Source organism: Talpa occidentalis, unplaced genomic scaffold (assembly GCF_014898055.3).
Source record: "Talpa occidentalis isolate TD23 unplaced genomic scaffold, MPIMG_talOcc4v2.1 talOcc4.14, whole genome shotgun sequence".
Classification (NCBI taxonomy): Eukaryota; Metazoa; Chordata; class Mammalia; order Eulipotyphla; family Talpidae; genus Talpa; species Talpa occidentalis.
The window spans coordinates 34,529,065-34,549,961 of NW_023601433.1; the positions used below are offsets into that span (position 1 = coordinate 34,529,065).

The 20,897-nt window shown below is 35.7% G+C and overlaps 1 protein-coding gene across 1 annotated transcript in view; it reads right to left on the reverse strand.

The window, feature by feature from the left end:
* PLD5 (phospholipase D family member 5) overlaps positions 1–20,897 on the reverse strand; it is a 405,751-nt gene that overhangs the window by 144,990 nt on the left and 239,864 nt on the right. Inside the window, 1 exon segment of the mRNA XM_054694923.1 lies at positions 3,922–4,033. Within this exon segment, the coding sequence (XP_054550898.1) occupies positions 3,922–4,033 (112 nt within the window).

The window sequence follows — 20,897 nt, forward strand, 5'->3', positions numbered from 1 at the left end:
AAGCGTCTGTAAAACAAATGTAACTATAACTAAAATAAAGAGGCACCCTACTGAACGGGAAAAAAAAAATATTTCTACCCCATACATTGGACAAGGGACTGATACCAAAGATATACAAAGAGCTCAAATAATTCAACAAAATGAAGACAAATAACACATTGAAAAAATGGGCAGGAGAGCTAAGTAAGCACATCTCCAAAGAAGACATGCAATAGGCACAAGAGAAAAATATTCATTATCAGTTATCATCAGGGAAATGCAAATCAAGACCACAGTGAAATAATACTTCACACAATATCAAAAAGAACACAGACTACAAGTGCTGGTGAGGATGTATAGAAAAAGGAACACTCCTACATTGTTAATGGGAATGTAGACTGGCCAGTACCTATGGAAAGAAGTGTGGAGTTTTCACAAAAGTTTAAAACTGGATATGTCATATGACCTAGAAGTTCTGGGTATCTATCCAAAAATACATAAACACTAGTGTGAATGGAACCTTGCACTCCCATATTTATTGCAGTGCTATTTACAATAGCCAAGCTATGGCAACAACCAAAGCACCTAAAACCAGATGAATGGATCAAGAAGATGTGGTATATACAAACAATGGAATACTACTTAGTGATTATAAATGATAAACTCATTCCAATTTTGGCAATTTGACAGAGCTGGAAAGGAGTATGGTAAGCCAAATAAAGCAGGAGAAGAAAGGTAAACACTATATGGTTTCACTGATATGTAGAATATAAAGAAACCAAATTAAAGGGCCAAAGACAACCTTTAAAACCAGCACTTGAAAGCTGACCATAGACCAGAGGAATACAGAGCGGGAGGGAGTAGAGGAAGAGGGGTAAGATCAAGGTGAAGAGAGAGCATAGTGAACACAGAGGGAGGGATATGCATGACTTAGTGGTGGGTTTACCACAGTAACTACATCTGAAGGTGGAGATCCTCTACTTCCAAAACACTAACAAGGACATAAATCAATGTCACTTCAACAACAACAAAAAATAAAAAAGAAGAAGAAAGAGAGAAGAATATAGTCTTCCCATGTTCATGGAGTGGAAGATTTAAGGTTATGTTAATCTAGAAGTTAATCTAGTTAATCTAGAAGTTAATCTAGAAGTTAATCTAATCTCCAAGTTAATCTAGAAAATCTATGTCATTTTAATAAAAATCTCAGCAATTTTTGACAAGTGGATTATAATTTTTATTTTAAAATTTGGCATCAAGAATAACTAAAATGTTTTAAAGGTGAAAAACAAAGATAAAATAATTAGACCATTTATCTTCCAATAGGCTTTATCACTTTCAATTTTCTTCTGCTGATGGAAAAGCCACTTGGCTCATTTACTTGCTTCATAGTCTGTTCCAATTTTTAGAAGGTATTCTCACTTAAAATGTGGGGAAGATGACATCAAACATGCCCCAGAATGTCTAAACATCACGACTCTGAGATGTAATGTCATCAGGTGAAACACATTAAGATCAGAGACTTGTCCTCTCCTGGAAAACATTTTCACTGCCTCGTACGTATTGATGCCTTTCCAAGGCTTTCATATGGATGATAAATTCATGGTAATATTTTCTAAATCACTAAAATCATTTGGAAGTTAGTTTAGTTAGTGAAGATAAAACAAAATGAGAAAGTTATTTCAGTATTTCTCTGTCTTGATAATATTGTGAGACAGATTACAAAGTGGCTGTGTACATGTTCCGTGGAATTATCTTTAAAGTCATGAATCAGGCAGTGAGTGTTTCAGAGACACCTACATCTAACTACACTATTTTAAAGAATATATAGCATGAGGAATATTTTCATTTGATGGGCAGGAGAAGAAGAAATCCAATGTTTGCTTTGATGAGAAATGGCTCCATAAATATATCAATAAAGTATTTAGAGAGGGAAAGATTCTTCTTTGTAGTAAATTATAATTTAATGGCAGTAGATTATTTTGTATAAGCTAATAAATAAAACATCATGAAAGAGAAATTCCAGCAGTGTTATCTAACTACTCTTGCCATTTCCATTCCCACTATTGCTGCCAGTAGCTGTGAACATCATGTCCAGAGGAAGGCAGCTGTGATACCTGAGAAACCCCTGTGGGGGAATAGTATGGAGATGGAGGTACCTTTGGAGAAGACCAAGAGGGTAGAGGAAGGAGAGGCAAAGGGAAATTCCACATGTGAGTCTTTGACAAGTCACATAACTCTAAGAACTTCTGTTTTCCTCATTCGCAAAACTGCAAAGAGCTTTATGGATATTAACACTTCAGATAAGGGGTTACTTATTCTGTACTACTCTTATAAGGCTATTATGAATATTTAAACAAGATCTGCTAAAAACACATTACACAATGTTGGCGTGATATAAGGAAGTCTAGTCACCCTTATAACTTTGATGAGAAATCAGAAACAAGAGTAAATGGTGTTGCAGATGACCTGGATGTACCCAAACCCAAAAACACCAGCGTGAAACAGTGTTAAATGGAGATACTGAAGGATCAGATGTATTTTCTACATCTTATAAGTCAAGGAAAAAGAATCTGTCAAATGAAGGTATTAATGAAAAATGAAAAACATTCAGTGACTGTCACCCTCAGTTTCTCATAAAACAAGTAATAATAAACTAGAGGAAACCCTAACATGTGAAAGGAGTCTTTTCCAAATTCCTTCTGAAGAGTATAAAGCTTCTGAAAGGTCAAACGATAACATATTTCTTTCCTATTCATGTTAAAACCTCCAGTCCTGATATAAAGGAAAAGATTTAATTGCTCAAGGACAGGAACAGGTAAGACTTTTTTTCCTTTTATTGTCATTCCCTTGATTGAAAAACTCTAATGAAATCAGGAGACATTTCTTTTTTAAAGCCACTCAGCAAAAGTACTTATTTCAGCTCCTACAAGGGAACTGACAAAAACAAGTGGTAGCCAGACTACAATGATTTAACTAGGAAATTTAGTGTAGTGTGTTTGTGTGGTGAAACATCATATCAAAGCCAAATTAATCATGTTGAAATGGCATTGACATCTTGGTTGGGATGCCTGGTCAAATCAAAGATCATCTATAGGGTGGTTAATTAAACTTTTCTAAATTTCATCATGTCATGCTTGATGAAATGAATCAAATGTTGGATCCAAATAGGGTAGGAAAGAGCCCAAGACTATGGGGATGGCTCATGGTTGAATTGGTGGAGGGAATTCTACGGGGACTACACCTGAGAGGAGAAAGCATACATTGTATAAAAAAGGAAGAATGATGTAAAGAAAAAAAAATATATATATAAATGTTTTGCTGAACAAGTTGAAAATATCATCCACTAATCTTACAAAACTGATTCCAAAGAAAATTCTCAGACTAATTTTTCTGCAACTTGCTCATAGTGTGTATACAAGTTGACAAAAACAAACAAACATGAAATTCAGATACAAATAGGTAACCTTCTTGAAAAAATTACTCAAAAGCCTGCAACAACTGTGGAACATTTGACAATCCAATGCCATTGGTTTCAGAAGGCAGCAGTTTGGACATTTCTAAGCTTGACGTGGTAATACAAAGTGTGGGGGCGACAAACTGAATTTTGACTATTTTATAGTTAATCTACCATGTGAGTTTGCCTATTTTTGCCTAATTATGTAAATTATGGTTGTATTTCAAGGGCATACAGTCAAAATTAAGTCTCATAGTTGAGAGATGTGTCTACTTCCTTCAAAGAAGAGGCTGCATCTTTTAAAAAAGCATATCCCAAGAATGGTGGCAAACAAATCTACTTATCCAGTTATACTTTTGAATTAAAAAAATATTTTATTGTCCCTTAAAAAATTCTCCATTGTGATTATAAGGGAATGATTTAAATGGAATTAAAGGTATTGTATCAGAATACCCAATGGTAGAATAGCATATCAACCTTGGCCTTACCCTTTAATTTCAAGGCTTCTAATACCTTTGAATCAGCTGTTACATCACTCACTAGCTTGATTTCAATGTTTTTCGAAGTCAGTTGGAGCAGCTTTTCAAAAAGACGTTGACCCTAGAAAAAATATTCAGAGACAAAGAAAGTTAGAAACCTAAAAAATTACATTATAAATAGGTATAAATAGACTTACTAAATATTAAAACCATTCATTCAAATTAAAAGGCAAGTACTTCAGCAATTGGTATTCATGGAAGATTCTTCACAAAAGTTTATAGTATGAATATAATTAATACTATGGATACAATTACATTATTCTTGAGTATTGTGCAATTCAACAATTATTGCAATAATAATTCCAATTCCAAATGGAAATGTACTCTTTCATGAACTCTAAAGTGACTTATCCATGAAGATACAGCAGGCAATATTTAACAGTTGTGTTTAGCCCCAGAGAGACCTGGATTCCAGCTGCTTTTGCAATTTACAAACTATTTGTTAATCTAATTAATCTCCAGTCTCTTCCTCAGTAAAATGTAAATAATATTAGCATTTATTTTAAAAGGTTTTTGTGAGTATTAAAGAAGTTAGTAGTAAGTATCCTTGAGGTGTTGGCTATTATGGGAGGAATTAGCTCTTCTCAGTGATTTGCCTAATTGCCTTCTTATTTTAAACCTGTCTTATTGAGACAAGAGAAAGACATACAAGGAATCCAAATAGGAAAGGAAGAAGTCAAACTATCACTATTTGCAGATGATATGATAATATACACAGAGAACCCCAAAAATTCCACAGAAAAACTAATTCAACTAATCAATCAGTTTAGTAAAGTGGCAGGTTACAAAATAAACACGTAAAAATCAGTAGCCTTCCTATACACAAACAATAAATCTGAAGAAGAATAATTTAAAAAAAAAAAACATCCCTTTTATTATAGAAACAAACAAAAAAATCAAATACTTGGGAATAAATCTAACAAAAGAGGTAAAGGACCTATACAAAGAAAACTATAAAACACTGTTAAAAGAAATAGAAGACACAAAGAAATGGAAAGACATCCCCTGCTCATGGATTGGAAGAATAAACATTATTAAAAAGGCCATCCTACCAAAAGCAATATACAGATTCAATGCTATTCCAATAAAAATTTCAATGACATTCTTCAAAGAAATAGAACAATTATTGATAAAAATCATATGGAATCACCAAAACCCCCGAATAGCCAAAGCTCTCCTGAAAAAAAAAAAAAAAAAAAAAAAGAAGGAAATGGAGGCATCATACTCCCAGACTTCAAGCTATACTACAAAGCCATAATCATCAAAACTTCCTGGTATTGGAACGAGAACAGAAACACAGATCAATGGAATCAAATGGAAAATCCAGAAATAATCCCACAGATTTATGGTCAACTGATCTTTGACAAAGGAGTAAAGAATATGCACTGGAGCAAAGAAAGTTTGTTCAATAAATGGTGCTGGAAAAACTGGGTCGTTACATGCAAAAGAATGAAGCTCGACTACTACCTCACACCATGCACAAAAATCAACTCTAAATGGATTAAAGAACTAGACATAAGGCCTGAAACCATAAAATACATAGAAGGAAATATAGGCGAAACACTACATGACATGCACATCAAAGACATCTTTACAGACACATCACCCAAAGCAGTGATAGTGAAGGCAAAGATAAACAGCTGGGACTACATCAAATTAAAGAGCTTCTGTACAGCAAAAGAGACAATAACCAAAACAGAGAAACCCCACCGACTGGGAGAACATTTTTGCACACAACACTAATGACAAAGGACTGATCACAAAAATCTACAAAGAGCTGATGAGACTCAACATAAACAAAGAAAATAATCCAGTCAAAAAATGGGCAGAAGAGCTAAAAAGAAACTTCTCTGAAGGGGAAATGCAAATGGCCAACAGGCATATGAAAAAATGTTCAACATCACTTGTAATCAGGGAAATGCAAATCAAAACTACAATGAGATACCATCTCACACCAGTGAGAATGGCACATATTAAAAAAAAAAAACTAGCAACAACAAATGTTGGCAAGGTTGTGGAGAAAAAGGAACTTTCCTGCACTGCTGGTGGGAGTGCAAACTGGTCCAACCACTATGGAGAGCTGTGTGGAGATTTCTTGACCTACTAAACATAGAGCTTCCATATGATCTAGCAATTCTACTCCTAGGTGTTTACCCAAATGACACAGAAACATCAATTCCAAAGAGCACCTGCACCCCTATGTTTATAGCAGCACTATTTACAATAGCTAAGATATGGAAACAACCCAAATGCCCAAAAATAGATGACTGGATCAAGAAGATGTGGTACATATACACCATGGAATATTACTCAGCAATCAAAAAGATAAACACATGCAGTTTGCAGCAACATGGATGGAGCTAGAAGAGATCATGCTCAGCGAAATAAGCCAGAAAGAAAAAGAGAAATACTGGATGGTCTCACTCATAGCAGGAATTTAGAAAACCTAAATAAGAGACCAGGAAAAAGACTAATCAGTGCAAAGTAATAATCAAAATCAACAAGCAACTATAAACCAGAGACACACTATACTCCCTCCATGGGGGGGAGGGGAGAGGAAGAACTACCTAGTAAGGAGGGGTGGAAAGAAGAAGAACTAGAGTCAAAATAAGGGGGGGTGCAATTGTATGGGGAATATTACCAAAATGCATACATTGTACAAAGATGAAAAATGATGTAAGAATTATATAAAATAAAATATTAAAAAAAACTTGTTTTATTGAATTCAACTACACTTCTGTTCAGCAATCTATAAGTACCATAGCTTAAAATACTGAAATCAAAAAGACACAATACAAATAAAGGTTTTTTTCCATTTTTAATAATCATATTTTTATTTTATACATCATTGTTCATAAAGGTTTTTTCTTATAATTTTTTTCAAGCATATACATTTTAAAGTAAATTTTAATCTCTAAGTTAACTGGAAGTGGTATGTCCACATTCATTACAATATCACAAATGAGTGGATTGAAAAAATTATTCTGCTTATTTTCCCTTTTGCGTTCTAATGGGGTCCCTCTTCTAATTATAAAATGAAATTGGTCTTCTTTTATTGATTTTTTTAGACTTTTTCTATTCGGTCACACACTCAAATGCCCACAGGGGCCAGACAAGTAACATTGCTTTGGTCTTAACGACTCCAAGCAGCCAAGTTTCATTTTATTTTGATAAGGATGGATGCATGCACAGAGGCTTCCTTAAACTTAAAAAGGTTGCCCAAAGTAGAGATCATCAATTACTCTGCACCCAAGAATGTACAGGTAGCCTCACCACAAACCAGGTGGTTCCTATGATATATTGAGTGAGTACATGAGGCTATTGTAAACTGCAAAATCAGGTAGGATGAGCTTCCCTGGTGGCACAAGGGGTTAAGTGTCAGCACTATGAAGCTATCTGCAACTACCACTGTCTAAGTTTGTTCCCTGTCAGGGAGCTACCCACATGGCACAGCAGACCTCTCCTGCTTCCCCTGCTGCTCCCTTCAGCAGTGTATTTCAGTCAATCCACCTGTTCTGCTCCCTATTCTGTCTCTGGTGAATCCTCTCCCCACGTGGCACCTCTGGACTGTACTCCAGCTCTTGTATGCATAAATAAGCAAATCTTAAAAAAAAACATAAAAAACAAGGAGGGAGAGAAGAGGGGATATAGAGAGGGTAGAGGAGTGGAGAGGACAGAAAAGGACAGAAGAGAGACAGACAGGGGAAAAACCCTACTTGCTGATTTCAGTATTAATATAAATTTCAAAATCGCTAAATTGCTACGGAGAAGGCGCACATGTGGGATGTGAGGGGAGATTTACATGGTGGGGCTTTGCGGGTCTTCCACAGACAGCTACTATTTCAGCTTTATCCCTCCTCTCTTGTTACACACATTTGAAAACTTGATGATATTTACAGGACCCAGATCCGGGCTCATGGTCATTACATATTCACAAAAGTTGTTTGGTATTATAAAAGGCTTATGTGCTTTGGTATTGTGTGAATTTCAGTGGTTAGGAATGTTGGTTAAGCCAGTATTTTTAAACAAATGCATGTTTTTTTTTATTTCTGCCTTTAGTGAACAAGAGATGTGTGTGTGTGCATAATATATGTGAATATATATACAATGATTATATATAAAATGATTTTATATGTATAATAATGACTATATTATTTATACATATATATATAATGAGATCTTGTAACCTATGTATATATCTGACTCTGTTTTAAATTGATTCCCACTGTGTTATTTTTATGAACTTTAAAGAAAGAAAATTAGAATTCTCAAACACGAATGACAATAGAAACCATAACCAACAGACACTGGCAGATTATCATTAAGATTTATTTTTACTTTTAGTTTATGCTGATTACTTACACCATGAAGTCTTAAACATTTTTTAACATATATATATATATATATATATATAGCATCATTCTTCATTTTTACAATGTATGCTTTCTCATCTTGGTTATAGTGCCCGTGAAATTCCCACCACCAATTCACCTGTGTACCATCACCATAGTCCCTTGTGTTCTTCCCAGCCTGTTTTGATCCTACTTCCCTCTCCCCCCTGTAGAATGTCTTTGGTTATAGTTGCCCATTGATTTTGATATTTGCTTTATTATAATTACATTTCCCCCATCCCTTATTTGGATCCTCTACATTCCTCCTAAAAGTGCAACCATCTGCTATTTTTCTTTTTCTTTCTGGCTTATTTCACTGAGCATGATCCCTTCCAGTTCCATCTATGTTGCTGCAAATGATACAAGTTTATCATTTTTGATTGCTGAGTAATATTCCATTGTGTATATGTACAACATCTTCTTGATCCAATCATCTATTTTTGGGCATTTTGGTTGTTTCCATAGCTTATCCATTGTAAATAGTGCTGTAATAAACATAGGGAAGCAGGTGTCCTTTGAAATAATGTTTTTGTGTCATTTGGGTAGATCCCTAGGAATGAAATTGCTGGATCATATGGAAGCTCCATTTTTAGCAGTTTGAGGAACCTCCTAACAGCTTTCCATAGTGGTTGGACCAGTTTGCATTTGCACCAGCAGTGTAGGAAAGTTCCTTTTTCTCCACATCCTTGCCAACAATTGTTGTTGCTAGTTTTTTTTAATATGTGCCATTCTCACTGGTGTAAGATGGTATCTTATTTTGGTTTTGATTTGCATTTCCCTGATTACGAGCAATATTGAACATTTTTTCATAAGCCTGTTGGCCAGTTGCATTTCCTCTTTGGAGAATTGTCTTTTTAGCTTCTCTGTCCATTTTCTTGACTGAATTATTTACTTTGTTTTTGTTGAGTTTCCTCAGCTGTTTGTAGATCTTTGTTATCAGATCCTTATCATTAGTATTGTGTGCAAAATTTTTCTCCCAATCAGTGGAGTGTCTCTTTGTTTTGGTTAATGTCTCATTTGCTGCACAGAAGCTCTTTAATTTGATGTAGTCCCAGCTGTTTATCCTTTCCTTCACTATCTTTGCTTTTGGTGATGTGTCTTTAAAGATGTTACTGAGATGTATGTCATGTAGTGTTTCGTGTGTATTTTCTTCTTTATATTTTATGGTTTTAGGTCTTATGTATCTGTAATGCTCACTGAAATAAATTTGGCTTTGACTGGAACTTCCAAATTTGGATTTGACAAAGAACTTCTATTAAGTCTCCACTATATACTGTGCCTGTCTTCCTTATCCACACATTTTTGACAAAACATTCAAAATGTAATAACTTCCAAAGATCTTAAACACTTACTCTACAAAGAGGCCCACTGAATGGTTTCTGAGTTAAACTCACTCTTCATAGTTTCATAAATAACAAAATTCACTTTATTTTTAACACCAGCAATTTAAAAACCTTCCCTTTCTGTGTCTGGGTTTTGGGAGTTCCTAGATGCTTCTGGTTTGGGGGTTTCTACATACTTGACTATGGTCAAGAAAGTATTCAAATTCACGTATAGGGAAAGCAAAGCAAAGTTTATTTAGAAACAGTATATCCAGAAAGAGGTCCATGGGAGACTCTATTGGCTGGCAGAGTCTATGGAAAAGCAACTGCAAGGCAAGGTGGGGACTTTCTGCCTTAAATGAGTTATAAGGGGTGGCTCACTCCATCCCTTTGAGAGGTTTACTATACAGGTTCTTTAGGTGTGCTGATTTATTGGTTCAGGCAGAAGTTTTAAAATCACTGCCCCTTCATTACTGTTCTTCACAAGGCAGGGGAGGAGCAGAGGCAACGTCTCCCAGCAGAGGTCTGGGAGCAGGAGGAGGGGGGTATTCTCTAATTACCTAGAAGGGAACTAGTTACATATCTAATTCTACCCCTACAGTCTTTACCTTAACTTCACCTGAGAGAAAGAAGTCACTAATAATCTCATAAAATCAAATATAAGTACAATTAAGAGGATACAACAGGGCCTCCCCGGTGGCGCAGTGGTTGAGAGCTGGGTTGCAAAGCTGCCTGCAGCCTCTGCAGCGCCGATTCGATTCCCGGCTGCCCCCCAGCCACCGGAGGAGTGTCCCACATGGCGCGCAGACCTCTCCTGCTGCCCGCTGCTCCCCTCAGCAGTGTACTTCGGTCCTTCTTCCTGCTCTGCTTCCGCTCTGGCTCTGGTGAATTCTCTCACCCTCCCAGGCTTCTGGGTATTTATACCCAGTGCTTGTATAAATAAATAAATCTTAAAAAAAAAAAAGAGGATACAACAACAACAACAACAAAAAAGAGGATACAACAACAAGAGAGACAATACTTTGACACAATTGGTGCTTGATGATACAGCTGCTAGGAAGATCAGAGATACAAGACAACATGTGTGCTAAAGGACAGAAAAACTTGGTTGGGATTAATATTCTATGATTTTATAACTGAATTATAAGAGTAATTAAAGAACAGCGAGACCACCTATGAGATCCAAATTAGTATCTTGAGTGCCCTGAAATGTTCAAAAATATCTCAAAGTTCACACATGTGCATACACATGAAAACAAAAGGGTGATAAAGAGAGAAAATGGTGATAGGTAAGTTGAGGTGATGCAACATGTGGTTAACAGGTATATTATATTAGAAGAAATAAAGAGACAAAATAACACATTTTCAAGTAACAGGGAAACAATATCTTCCTTGAGGAAATATATAAATCTGTAAGTAGAAAAGATAAATAATTGACAATGGAGGAAAACATGATGTGGAAAGACACATCTATGCACATTCTGTAAAGTTACCCCACCCCAAGGAAAGGAAAGCAAAAAAAAATTATCTCTCATTGCTTGCATTGTAGATGTGTGGGATCCCCTGCTTCAGGTGTTGTTGCCACCGCACACCCACCGCCAAAGAAGGAAATTTTTTTTCTCAGAAAAAGAATATCCATAGAAATTTAACTTATTTATTCTTCCTATACTTGCTTACATTTATTGAATTTTTTAGTTTTCAGGATATATAAAGTGCACCAGGGATATGAACATGAATATGTTATTTAGTTGTGCAGCAATCAGTGTCAATTTGTATTCATATATACTGGCCAGGGTGAAGTGCCTTATAAGGGAATTCAATCAATATAATTATTAGATTCTAGCTATGAGTCAGGGACCTTAATAATGTTGGAGATAAGTTATAAATAAGTAGATAAAGCTCAATGTGTCAGATGTCAAGGTGGAAGAAATATAGGTCTAGAAAAAAATATAGCAGGGGCCTAATAACCCAGCCCAATGCACTCAGGGGAAGTTCCCCAATGGAACAGGGGGAAGGAAGAGTATTCCTACTGGAAACTTGTGACAGAAAATTAAGTTGGGACATATCAAGACACAACTTGTAAGTGAGAATGAAGAGTCTGGATTACATCTGGAAAAGCAATGTGAATCTCCAAAAGATTTTTCTTTCTTATGAAAGAAAACTGACTACAAAGTGGAGAAAGAATATTATAGGCCAGGATGAAGGCTGAAAAAGTAATGAGAAGCCTCATGTGCGGTTTGGTGAAAGCTAATGTGGCCTGAGATAGATAGAGTAGGGACAGTGGGAATCTGTACAATGGAAGGATCTCAAGTATTTGAGAGAAAGCTTTGTGATGAGCTTGATGGTTAGGTATGGACTTCAGGGAGACAGTGGAGATGGTGATGGTAGCCAGTGTCTCCAACATGCCTGTGAAATATGGGATTCCTTATCCAAGCCAGAAGATGGTGGCCATTACATTGTCCTGAGGTCATAGATCGATCAATCCTGAACACCTCAGGTTCTCATGTAGTCTCACAGGTCTAGATCTTTAGTTGAGAATATCCACCAGCAGAGAGTATCAGCTCTTTAGGCATGCAGGCTATCTATCACATTATGGCATTTGATTATTCTGAACAGTTAATCATCAAGAGCTGGCCTAATGATGGTTATTACAATTATGCACCACATGGGTATGAAAATAGTTATCTCAGTTAGGGGCAAATGAAGAGAAATGAACAAGCTCACTATACCATAAATGGGTCAAGAAATAACAAGGAATTAATACTAGGAGCAGCATGTTAGTGTACAGTCTCAGCTGCTGGGTTACTACAGAAGATAGAAAGTAATTTTGGGTTGCTCCAGAATCCTGAGACTGAAAACAGCAATCAGATAGCATGATCTTGACTACACTATACATAATCTTGACTACACCATACAACAGTGTCTGGAAGTGCCATGTCTCAGCCTGCTAGCATCCTTCTGCTCCAGCGAAGGAGGACATGACTGGGGCAAGAAAGAAGTACTGTAATGACAAATATACCAGCTCATCCACAGTCACTTGTTCCAGGTGGATGGAGGACTCCAGACAGAATTAAGGCAGAATTTCTTAAAGTCTTCATTCCCAATACCCCAGCTTCCTCTGGAGGGAACCATGAGCACATAGTACATCTTCTTGACAATGCCACAGTTACCAGCCTTAAGAAAACAGCTTCAGAATCCTTAGTTCTTTAATTCTATTCCTGAGAACTGACTTTGAGAGAATGAGTAATAGGGGAAAAGAATGTTTCACACATAGGTATTTGCTGCAGTGGAATTTATTCAGAAAAAAATATATAAATAGCTTAAGTGTCTAATAACAGAAATATATACATACTAAATTCATATACATGTATATATGTGTATATATTTTTTCCTGGTGAATCTACTATGTTGTATATTACTCAGAAAATGTAAAATAATATTTACTAGTGTTTCCAGTCACATAGAAAAGTATTCATGTTATAATGTAAAGTTCAAATTCAGGCAAATAAAATTTTGGTTTTGTTGATGGTCACTTAGTTGATTTTGTTTCTTTTCCATCTCTCCTTTATGAATTTTCTTGTTTTTAAACTTCCTTTTTTTTTACAGATTTATTTTTTATGCATACAAGAACTGGGGTACAGGCCAGAGGTGGGGGGGGTGAGAGGATTCACCAGAGACAGAGTGGGGAACAGAACAGTCAGACTGACTGAAATACACTGCTGAGGGGAGCAGTGGGAGAGGTCTTCTGTGCCATGTGGGTAGCTCCCTGGCTGGGGATTGAACTCATGCTGCAGTGGCTGCTGATAGCTTCATAGTTTGCATCTTAACCCCTTGTACCACCAGGGAGGCCCTCCTTTACAAATTTTCTTTGGTAAGAATATGTTAATATTACAAGGCAAAAATAATCTAACCTATCCTATTTAAAAGAAAATAGTCCCAAAACAGAAACTGACCATAGGGAGTTAGGAAATTCAGAGATGCAGATCTAAAGAGAAAATTATAAAGTATATAAATAACAAAAACTAAGATAAAAATAACTTTAAACAGGGCCTCCCTTGTGGTGCAGGGGGTTGAGTGCAGCCCTGTGAAGCTGTCCACAGCCTCTGCAGCATGGGTTCGATTTCTGGCCTGCCAGGGAGATTCCCACATAGCACGGCAGACGTTTCCTGTCTCGCCCGCTGCTCCCCTCTGCAGTGTATTTCCGTCCTTCTGCCTGTTCTGCTCCCTTCTCTGTTTCTGGTGAATTCTCTCACCCTCCTCCGCCTCTGGCCTGTACCCAAGTGCTTGTATAAATAAATAAATCTTTTAAAAAAAACTTTAGAAACAAATATTTAATACAAATGATTGGTTTAAAAAATCTTTCAGTTCATGATTCATTCATGTCCATGTGATTAGATTTAAAAGAATATGAAGTTAAACTTTTACTAATGGTGGCAAAATGAGTTTATATCAGAATGATAATTTTCCTGAGAAATAAGTTGGAGATAAAGCAATAATATCTCAATAAATGGGTAAATGTAAACAGGGAAAAGCAGCAGGAATTCACCACGGAAGAACAAGTCTGAGGAAGGATAGGCGTCAGTGAGCTCTGCTGAGCCATCCAAAAGCAGAGATAACCTTTAGCTGGCAGCTGCTCTAAACACTCTGTATTCTTTCTTTGGTTTGTCTGTCTCCCCCTCTGTTCCCTGAGTTCCATGGAGTAGGAGTCATTGCTTATTTCAGTTAGTATACCCAGTATAAACAGTACAGGTCCTTGATTAAGGCACCTTCAAAATCATTTTGTTGCCTCATTTCAAAAGGGAGAATGTTAATTTGTATGCGTGTCCAGAACATTGATTTTGTAGTACAGGGGAAAAATATTATTTTGAAAGGAGACATTCTTTCCATAAGCTCATGTTATTTTCATGTTGAAACTGCACCAGGAGTTTTACTGAAATAATATGTATCCTCAAGGTGAGACGGTTGTTTCAAATCCGCAAGCAATCATTGCTCTCTTGTCTCTTCCTGGCCATGTGCTAGACAATAGAACTATAAGAATATATATAATACAGATCTCAGAGTCCAGAAACATATGGAATGTTCTAACATGAGTTTTTACCCTTTTACCATCATAGCTGTGAGAACAATTGGAACAAAGAGGATTAAATTGAAACAAGTAATAAGGCAGAAGGAACCAGCCAGATTCTGTTTTTAAATCTATAAAAATTAAATAAAATTTGATAAACTGACATAGTTTAAAGAAATAATGTTCAATCCTGGTTGCCAATGGAATCCCTAAGTAATCTTTTAAAAAGTATTAAAGCTTGAGTACTTCTTCAAATATTCTGACTTAACCAGTCTGGGGGGAGCCTGTACATCAATATATTGTAAAAGTTTCAAAGCTTAGTTCCAACTGGCAATCATGGTTGAAAATCACCAAAATCACAATCATGGTTGAAAAAGGAGGCTGAGAGTCTATTTTTTAAAACTACACATTTTTCTTCTTTCTTTCTTCGTCTCCACTTTTCAGAGCAAGTTAAATTATTATTCTGGGTAAAATTATCTTCACCTCCTTTCATAGAAATTGAGAGCCTGATGGAAAAGTTGAATATTTCACCTGTTCTAAGATTACATGCAAAGTAAGAGACCAGTAAACTTAAAGTAAACGATCTTCATTAAAAAAGACAGAAATGCAAATGAAAATAGCACTTATCTTTTATAAATTCCATTTTTTTTCAAATATCATGTAATTAAACTTATAAAGCAACAAAATGAGACAGGCATAATTATACCCATATTAAAGATGATGAAGTTGAATATTGAATATAATGAGGAAATATACTGCCCAAATATCACCAGAACTACTAAACTATTGTTTGTATTAAAGGTATTTAGGGCATCCTCTGGTGGCACAGGCAGCTGGGCTTAGCACTGTGAAGCTGTCTGCAGCCACTGCAGTGCCGTTTCGATCCCGGCCAGCCTTGGTGGAACACACATGGCGAGCAGACCTCTCCTGTCTCACCCGCTCCTCTCAGCAGTGTATTTTGTCAGTCTGCCTGCTCTGTTTCCCACTCTGTCTCTGGTGAATCCTCTCACCTTCCCGCACATCTGGCCTGTACCCTGGTTCTTGTATAAATAAATAAATAAATCTTAAAAAAAAAATAAAGGTGTTTAGTGCCAAATCTTAGGGTCCTTCCACAAAAGTATATACCTCCCACATAATGCTGCATGTTGGCCTTTTATATAACAAGAACCGAGAACTGGAAATGAATAAAATAGCTGAATCTAAACTGAGTCCAACTGCATCAGAGCTTAAATATGAATTTCAATTATATTTTCATTAATTCATACATATTTTATTTTCCCTTTCCATTAAAAATACAAAATCAATCATAAAAAGTTTACCATACATAATATAGTAAAAATGTGTGCAACCACTCAAAAATACATCAAGAAAAGAATGGAATGTGCATTTTACAGATTGCATCAGAATATCCTGTTTACTCAGGCTGCCTCACTCCAACCTACTAATTATAATGGGCTTGAATAATATGAATTATTTAAAGATCCACTCTCCATGACTGTTAATATTCTTTAAGAGGTAATAAAAGTGGAAACTCTGTTGATTTTAGTTTTACTGGATTATCTCTCAAAAAAACTAATAGCAAAAGAAATTCTAATTAAATATTTCATAATGAAGCCATAAGATTATTGGCATTAGTGTGTATGAAACTTTTTCACCTAGGAGTTGGCCCACTAGAGGGAATCATTGTGGATTATGGATCTCCAACACAGGAGTCTGGTACCCACACAACTATAAAATATCTTAAGCTCTTGATGCTCATTGATGGCAGCTTTTCAGTGCCCTAGCTTCACTTTCTTCCTACCTATTATCCTGTACAAGAAGCGGCATCCCAGCCACCTAAATTGGTGAAAATACATTAGTCTATGAAAAAATATACACCTAGGGAAATAGGACTTAAAAATAACATCATAGGATGTCTAAAAAAAAAAAAATACAAGGCAAACCAAAACAAAACAAAAACAAAAACAAACAAAAATAACAAGATGGCAATAACCAATTATACCTCAATAATCACTTTAAAGTAAATGGCTTGAACTCACGACTGAAAAGTTATGAGTGAACATATTTTTAAAACAATGTCCTATCTTCTGCTATTTACAAGAAACTCACCTAACCAACAAAGACAAGCACAGACTCAGGATTAATGGTTGGAAGGTAGTTATAGAGCAAATCCCAACATGAACAACAACAAAAATTCAGGAACAACTATATTTATATCTGATTAAAAATGACTTTCAATTAAGTAAGGTATTAAGAGATAAAGAAGGATATAATGAGTCTAATACAAGAGTCTAATACAAGAAGAGTCTAATACAAGAAGAAACATCATAAATATCAGTAAATATATTCTCTCATGAATATAAGTGAAATAACACTCATAAATATATAGATGCACTGAATGATAAAGAACTGAAATATATAAACTAATTAACAACAGAAATAAAGCAGGATGCTGAGAACATCACATAATACTAAGGAAACTTAATACCCCCCTTATACTAATGGTCAGTTGAAAAAGACAAAGTATAACTTAGGAAACAACAGCTTAAAATGAAGAGCTCAGTCAAATAATTCTAACAAACTTCTACAGAACACATCACCCCAAAATGCAACATATGCATCACTTTGCAAGGCCACATGGAACGTTTTCAGGACTAGACCATATATTGGGACACAAGTTGGTTATGACTAAGTTACAAAGATCAAAATTATCCCTAGTCTGACTATCATTCCATAAACCAGAAATCAGCTATTAGAAGAAAAAACAAATAGGAAAAACTATGAATACATGGAGACTAAACAAAATGCTGCTTAGTAGCAATTGGATAACAGTGGAAATCAAAGCAAAAATTAAAAAAATACCTTGAGATAACCAAAAATGATGATATAAACTAACAGAATCTTAAGGATGCAGCAAAGCAGTCTTAAGAGGGAAGATAACTGAAAAACCAGCCCCATATTAAAAAGCAAGAAAAAATATCCAATAAACAACCTAATAACATCTTTAAGGTAATCCAATGAAGAGTAATGAATAAGACCCAACATTAGTAGCAGGGACAAAATAGTAAGACTAAGCATGGAAATAAATAAAATGGAAATCAAAAAGACCATAAAAATCAATTAAACTAAGAGGTGGTTCTTCAATACGATTTTTTTTTAAAAAAATGGATAAACCTCTAGAAAGCTAAGAAGAAAAGGAAGAGAGAAAAAATAATAAGCAGAATCAAATGAAAGGGGAGAAATTACTTCAGATAGCATAGAATATTAAAGATTCTAAGGCTACTATGAACAACAGCTAATGTAATTTGATAACCTTGAAGAAAAGATTAATTCTTAGATAAACATAATCTTGGACTAACCTAGGAAGAAACATATAAACTGAGCAAACCAATAACAAACATAGAAATTGAAATAGTAAGAAAAAAAATCCTGAAAACAAATTCTCAGGGCCACAAGGCTTTTCAAATGAATTCTATCAACCTTTATTTTTTTTGAAGATTTATTTATTTATAAAAGAACCAGGGTACAGTCCAGATGTATGGGAGGGTGAGTGGATTCACCAGAGGCAGAGCGGGGAACAGAACAGGCAGACTGACTGAAATACACTGCTGAGGGAGCAGCAGGTGAGACAGGAGAGGTCTGTTGTGGCATGTGGGTATCTCCACGGCTGGTGGGGATTGAACCAGCACTGCAGAGGCTGTGGACAGCTTCACAGTGCTGTGCTCAACTGCCTGTGCCACGAGGAAGGCCCCAAACTTTTATTTTTTAATCAAACTTTTATTTTTTAAAGATTTATTTATTTATTTATACAAGCACTGGGTACAGTCAGAAGCGCGGGAGGGTGAGAGAAATCACCAGAGCCAGAGCAGGGAGGAGAACAGGCAGACTGATGAAATACACTGCTGAGGGGAGCAGCGGGCATGGCAGGACAGGTGTGCATACCATGTGGGACCCTCACCGGTCAGCTGGGGATCAAACTGGCACTGCAGAGGCTGCGGACAGCTTCGCAGCCCAGTGCTCAACCACTGCACCACAGGGGAGGCCCTTTAATCAAACTTATAAAGAATAAATGCCAACCTCTCTCAAATTGTTTTAAAAACACAATAATGAATCCTCCCTAATACATATTATGATGCCAACATTACCTTAAATGTGAAACCAGAAATAGCACAGGAAAAGAAAATTACAGACTAATATACCTAATATATTTTCAACAAAATATAAGCAAATAGAATTCAACAGTATGCCATAGGGTTTATACAGCATGAAGGTGGGATTCAATTCAAGGACATAAGGATGATTTAACATATTTAAATTAATCAATGAGATGTACTATATCAACAGAATAAAAAAATCATGTGATATCAATAGCTTCAGAGAAAGAATTTGATAAGATCCAGCATTCATTTATGATTATAATTATAATTATTAATATAATCAAAGTTAATATTATGCCTAAAATTGGATACATATTTAACATAATGTCCATCAAAATCCTATCAATTTTTTCAAAGAAACTGAACAAGAAATATTGATATTTATATGGTACAACAAAAGATCTTTAATTTCAAAAGAAACTCTAAGAATAAAGGAAGAACTGGAGGTATCATGTTATCTGACATAAAACTACTATAAACAAACAGTATTACAAACAATAAGGGTTTGGGCCCATAAATAGATACACAGGTCAATGGAACAGAATAAAACGTCTAGATATAAATCCACGCACATATCAGCACGTAATCTATGATAAGACATCCATGACCATAAAATGTGGATATGAGAATCTTTTTAATAAATAGTGCTGGGAAAACTGGAAAGTCACATATAAAAAAAAATGTTAGATTACTAGCTAACAACATACACAAAAATAAACTGCAGTAGAGTGAATATTTAGATATAAGACCTGTAACAAAAACAAAACAAAACAAACAAAAAACACAAAGAAGAAAACATTGGGGATGATTTCTATGCTATTAACTATAAATAAATGTTTGGTGACTCAACCCCAATGGCAATGGAACTAAAGACAAAAATAAACATTGGGATTACCAGAATTAAGAAGCTTCTATCAGTAGAAGAAAGTGCAAAATGATTAAATAGACACTCTCCTGAATGGGAGAAAATATTTACATGATATATAACTGGTAAGGAGTTAATAATCATTATATACAAAACTCTCATATAATCAAGCAGTAAATAACAACAAATTAGCAGCAGATATGAACAGACAATACAATCAAGCAATAAATAACAATAAATGGGCAGCAGATATGAACAGACAATTCACCAAACAGGATATTCGAAGACAAATAGATACAAAAAAAAATCTCGTCATCACTTCTAACAAGAGAGATGCTGATGAAAGTTACAACAAGATACCACCACACACCATGAAAATGGCACGTATTAAAAAGATCCCCCAAGCAAGTGCTGAAAGATGTGGGAAAAAAGGAACCCTAATACATAATTAGTGGAAATGTGAACTGGTAAAACCATTACGGAAAGCAATTTGGATTTAAAATTACAAATGGAAATACTGTGTAACTGGCAATCTCATTCTTGGGCACATAGCAGGAGTATAAAAACACCAACAAAAGATTCCATACATTCCACAACATTCACAACAGCATCATTTGCAATAGCTAGGTCATGGAAACAGCCTTAACCCCCGTGTACAAATGAAGATGTGGCTCATACATAGCATGGGGTATTATGTTGTCATAAGAAAAGAATGAAAGGCAGCCATTTTCAAAAAATGGAGGAAATTTGAGAGAACTGTGTGCAACAAAAATAAGTCAGGAAATAAAAACAAACGCTGTAGATTTACATAGCAGAAAATATGATAATATAAAATACTTTCAAAAATTAGTGCACATCAACAGATGTCCTGAGGCGCTAAGGATGTGAGGAAGGAGAAAGAAAAAGGGACCAGGGGACACAGGAGATCATGGTGGTGAAAAAATTAAAATATAAAAATAACATTAAGACAATGAAACAGGGGCCTCCCTGGTGGTGCAGGGGTTAAAGTCTCAGCGCTATCAAACTATCACCAGCCACTGCAGTATGAATTCCATCACTGGCTAGGGAGCAACCCATATGGTACAGCAGACCATGCTGACTCTCCTGCAGCTCCCCTAAGCAGTG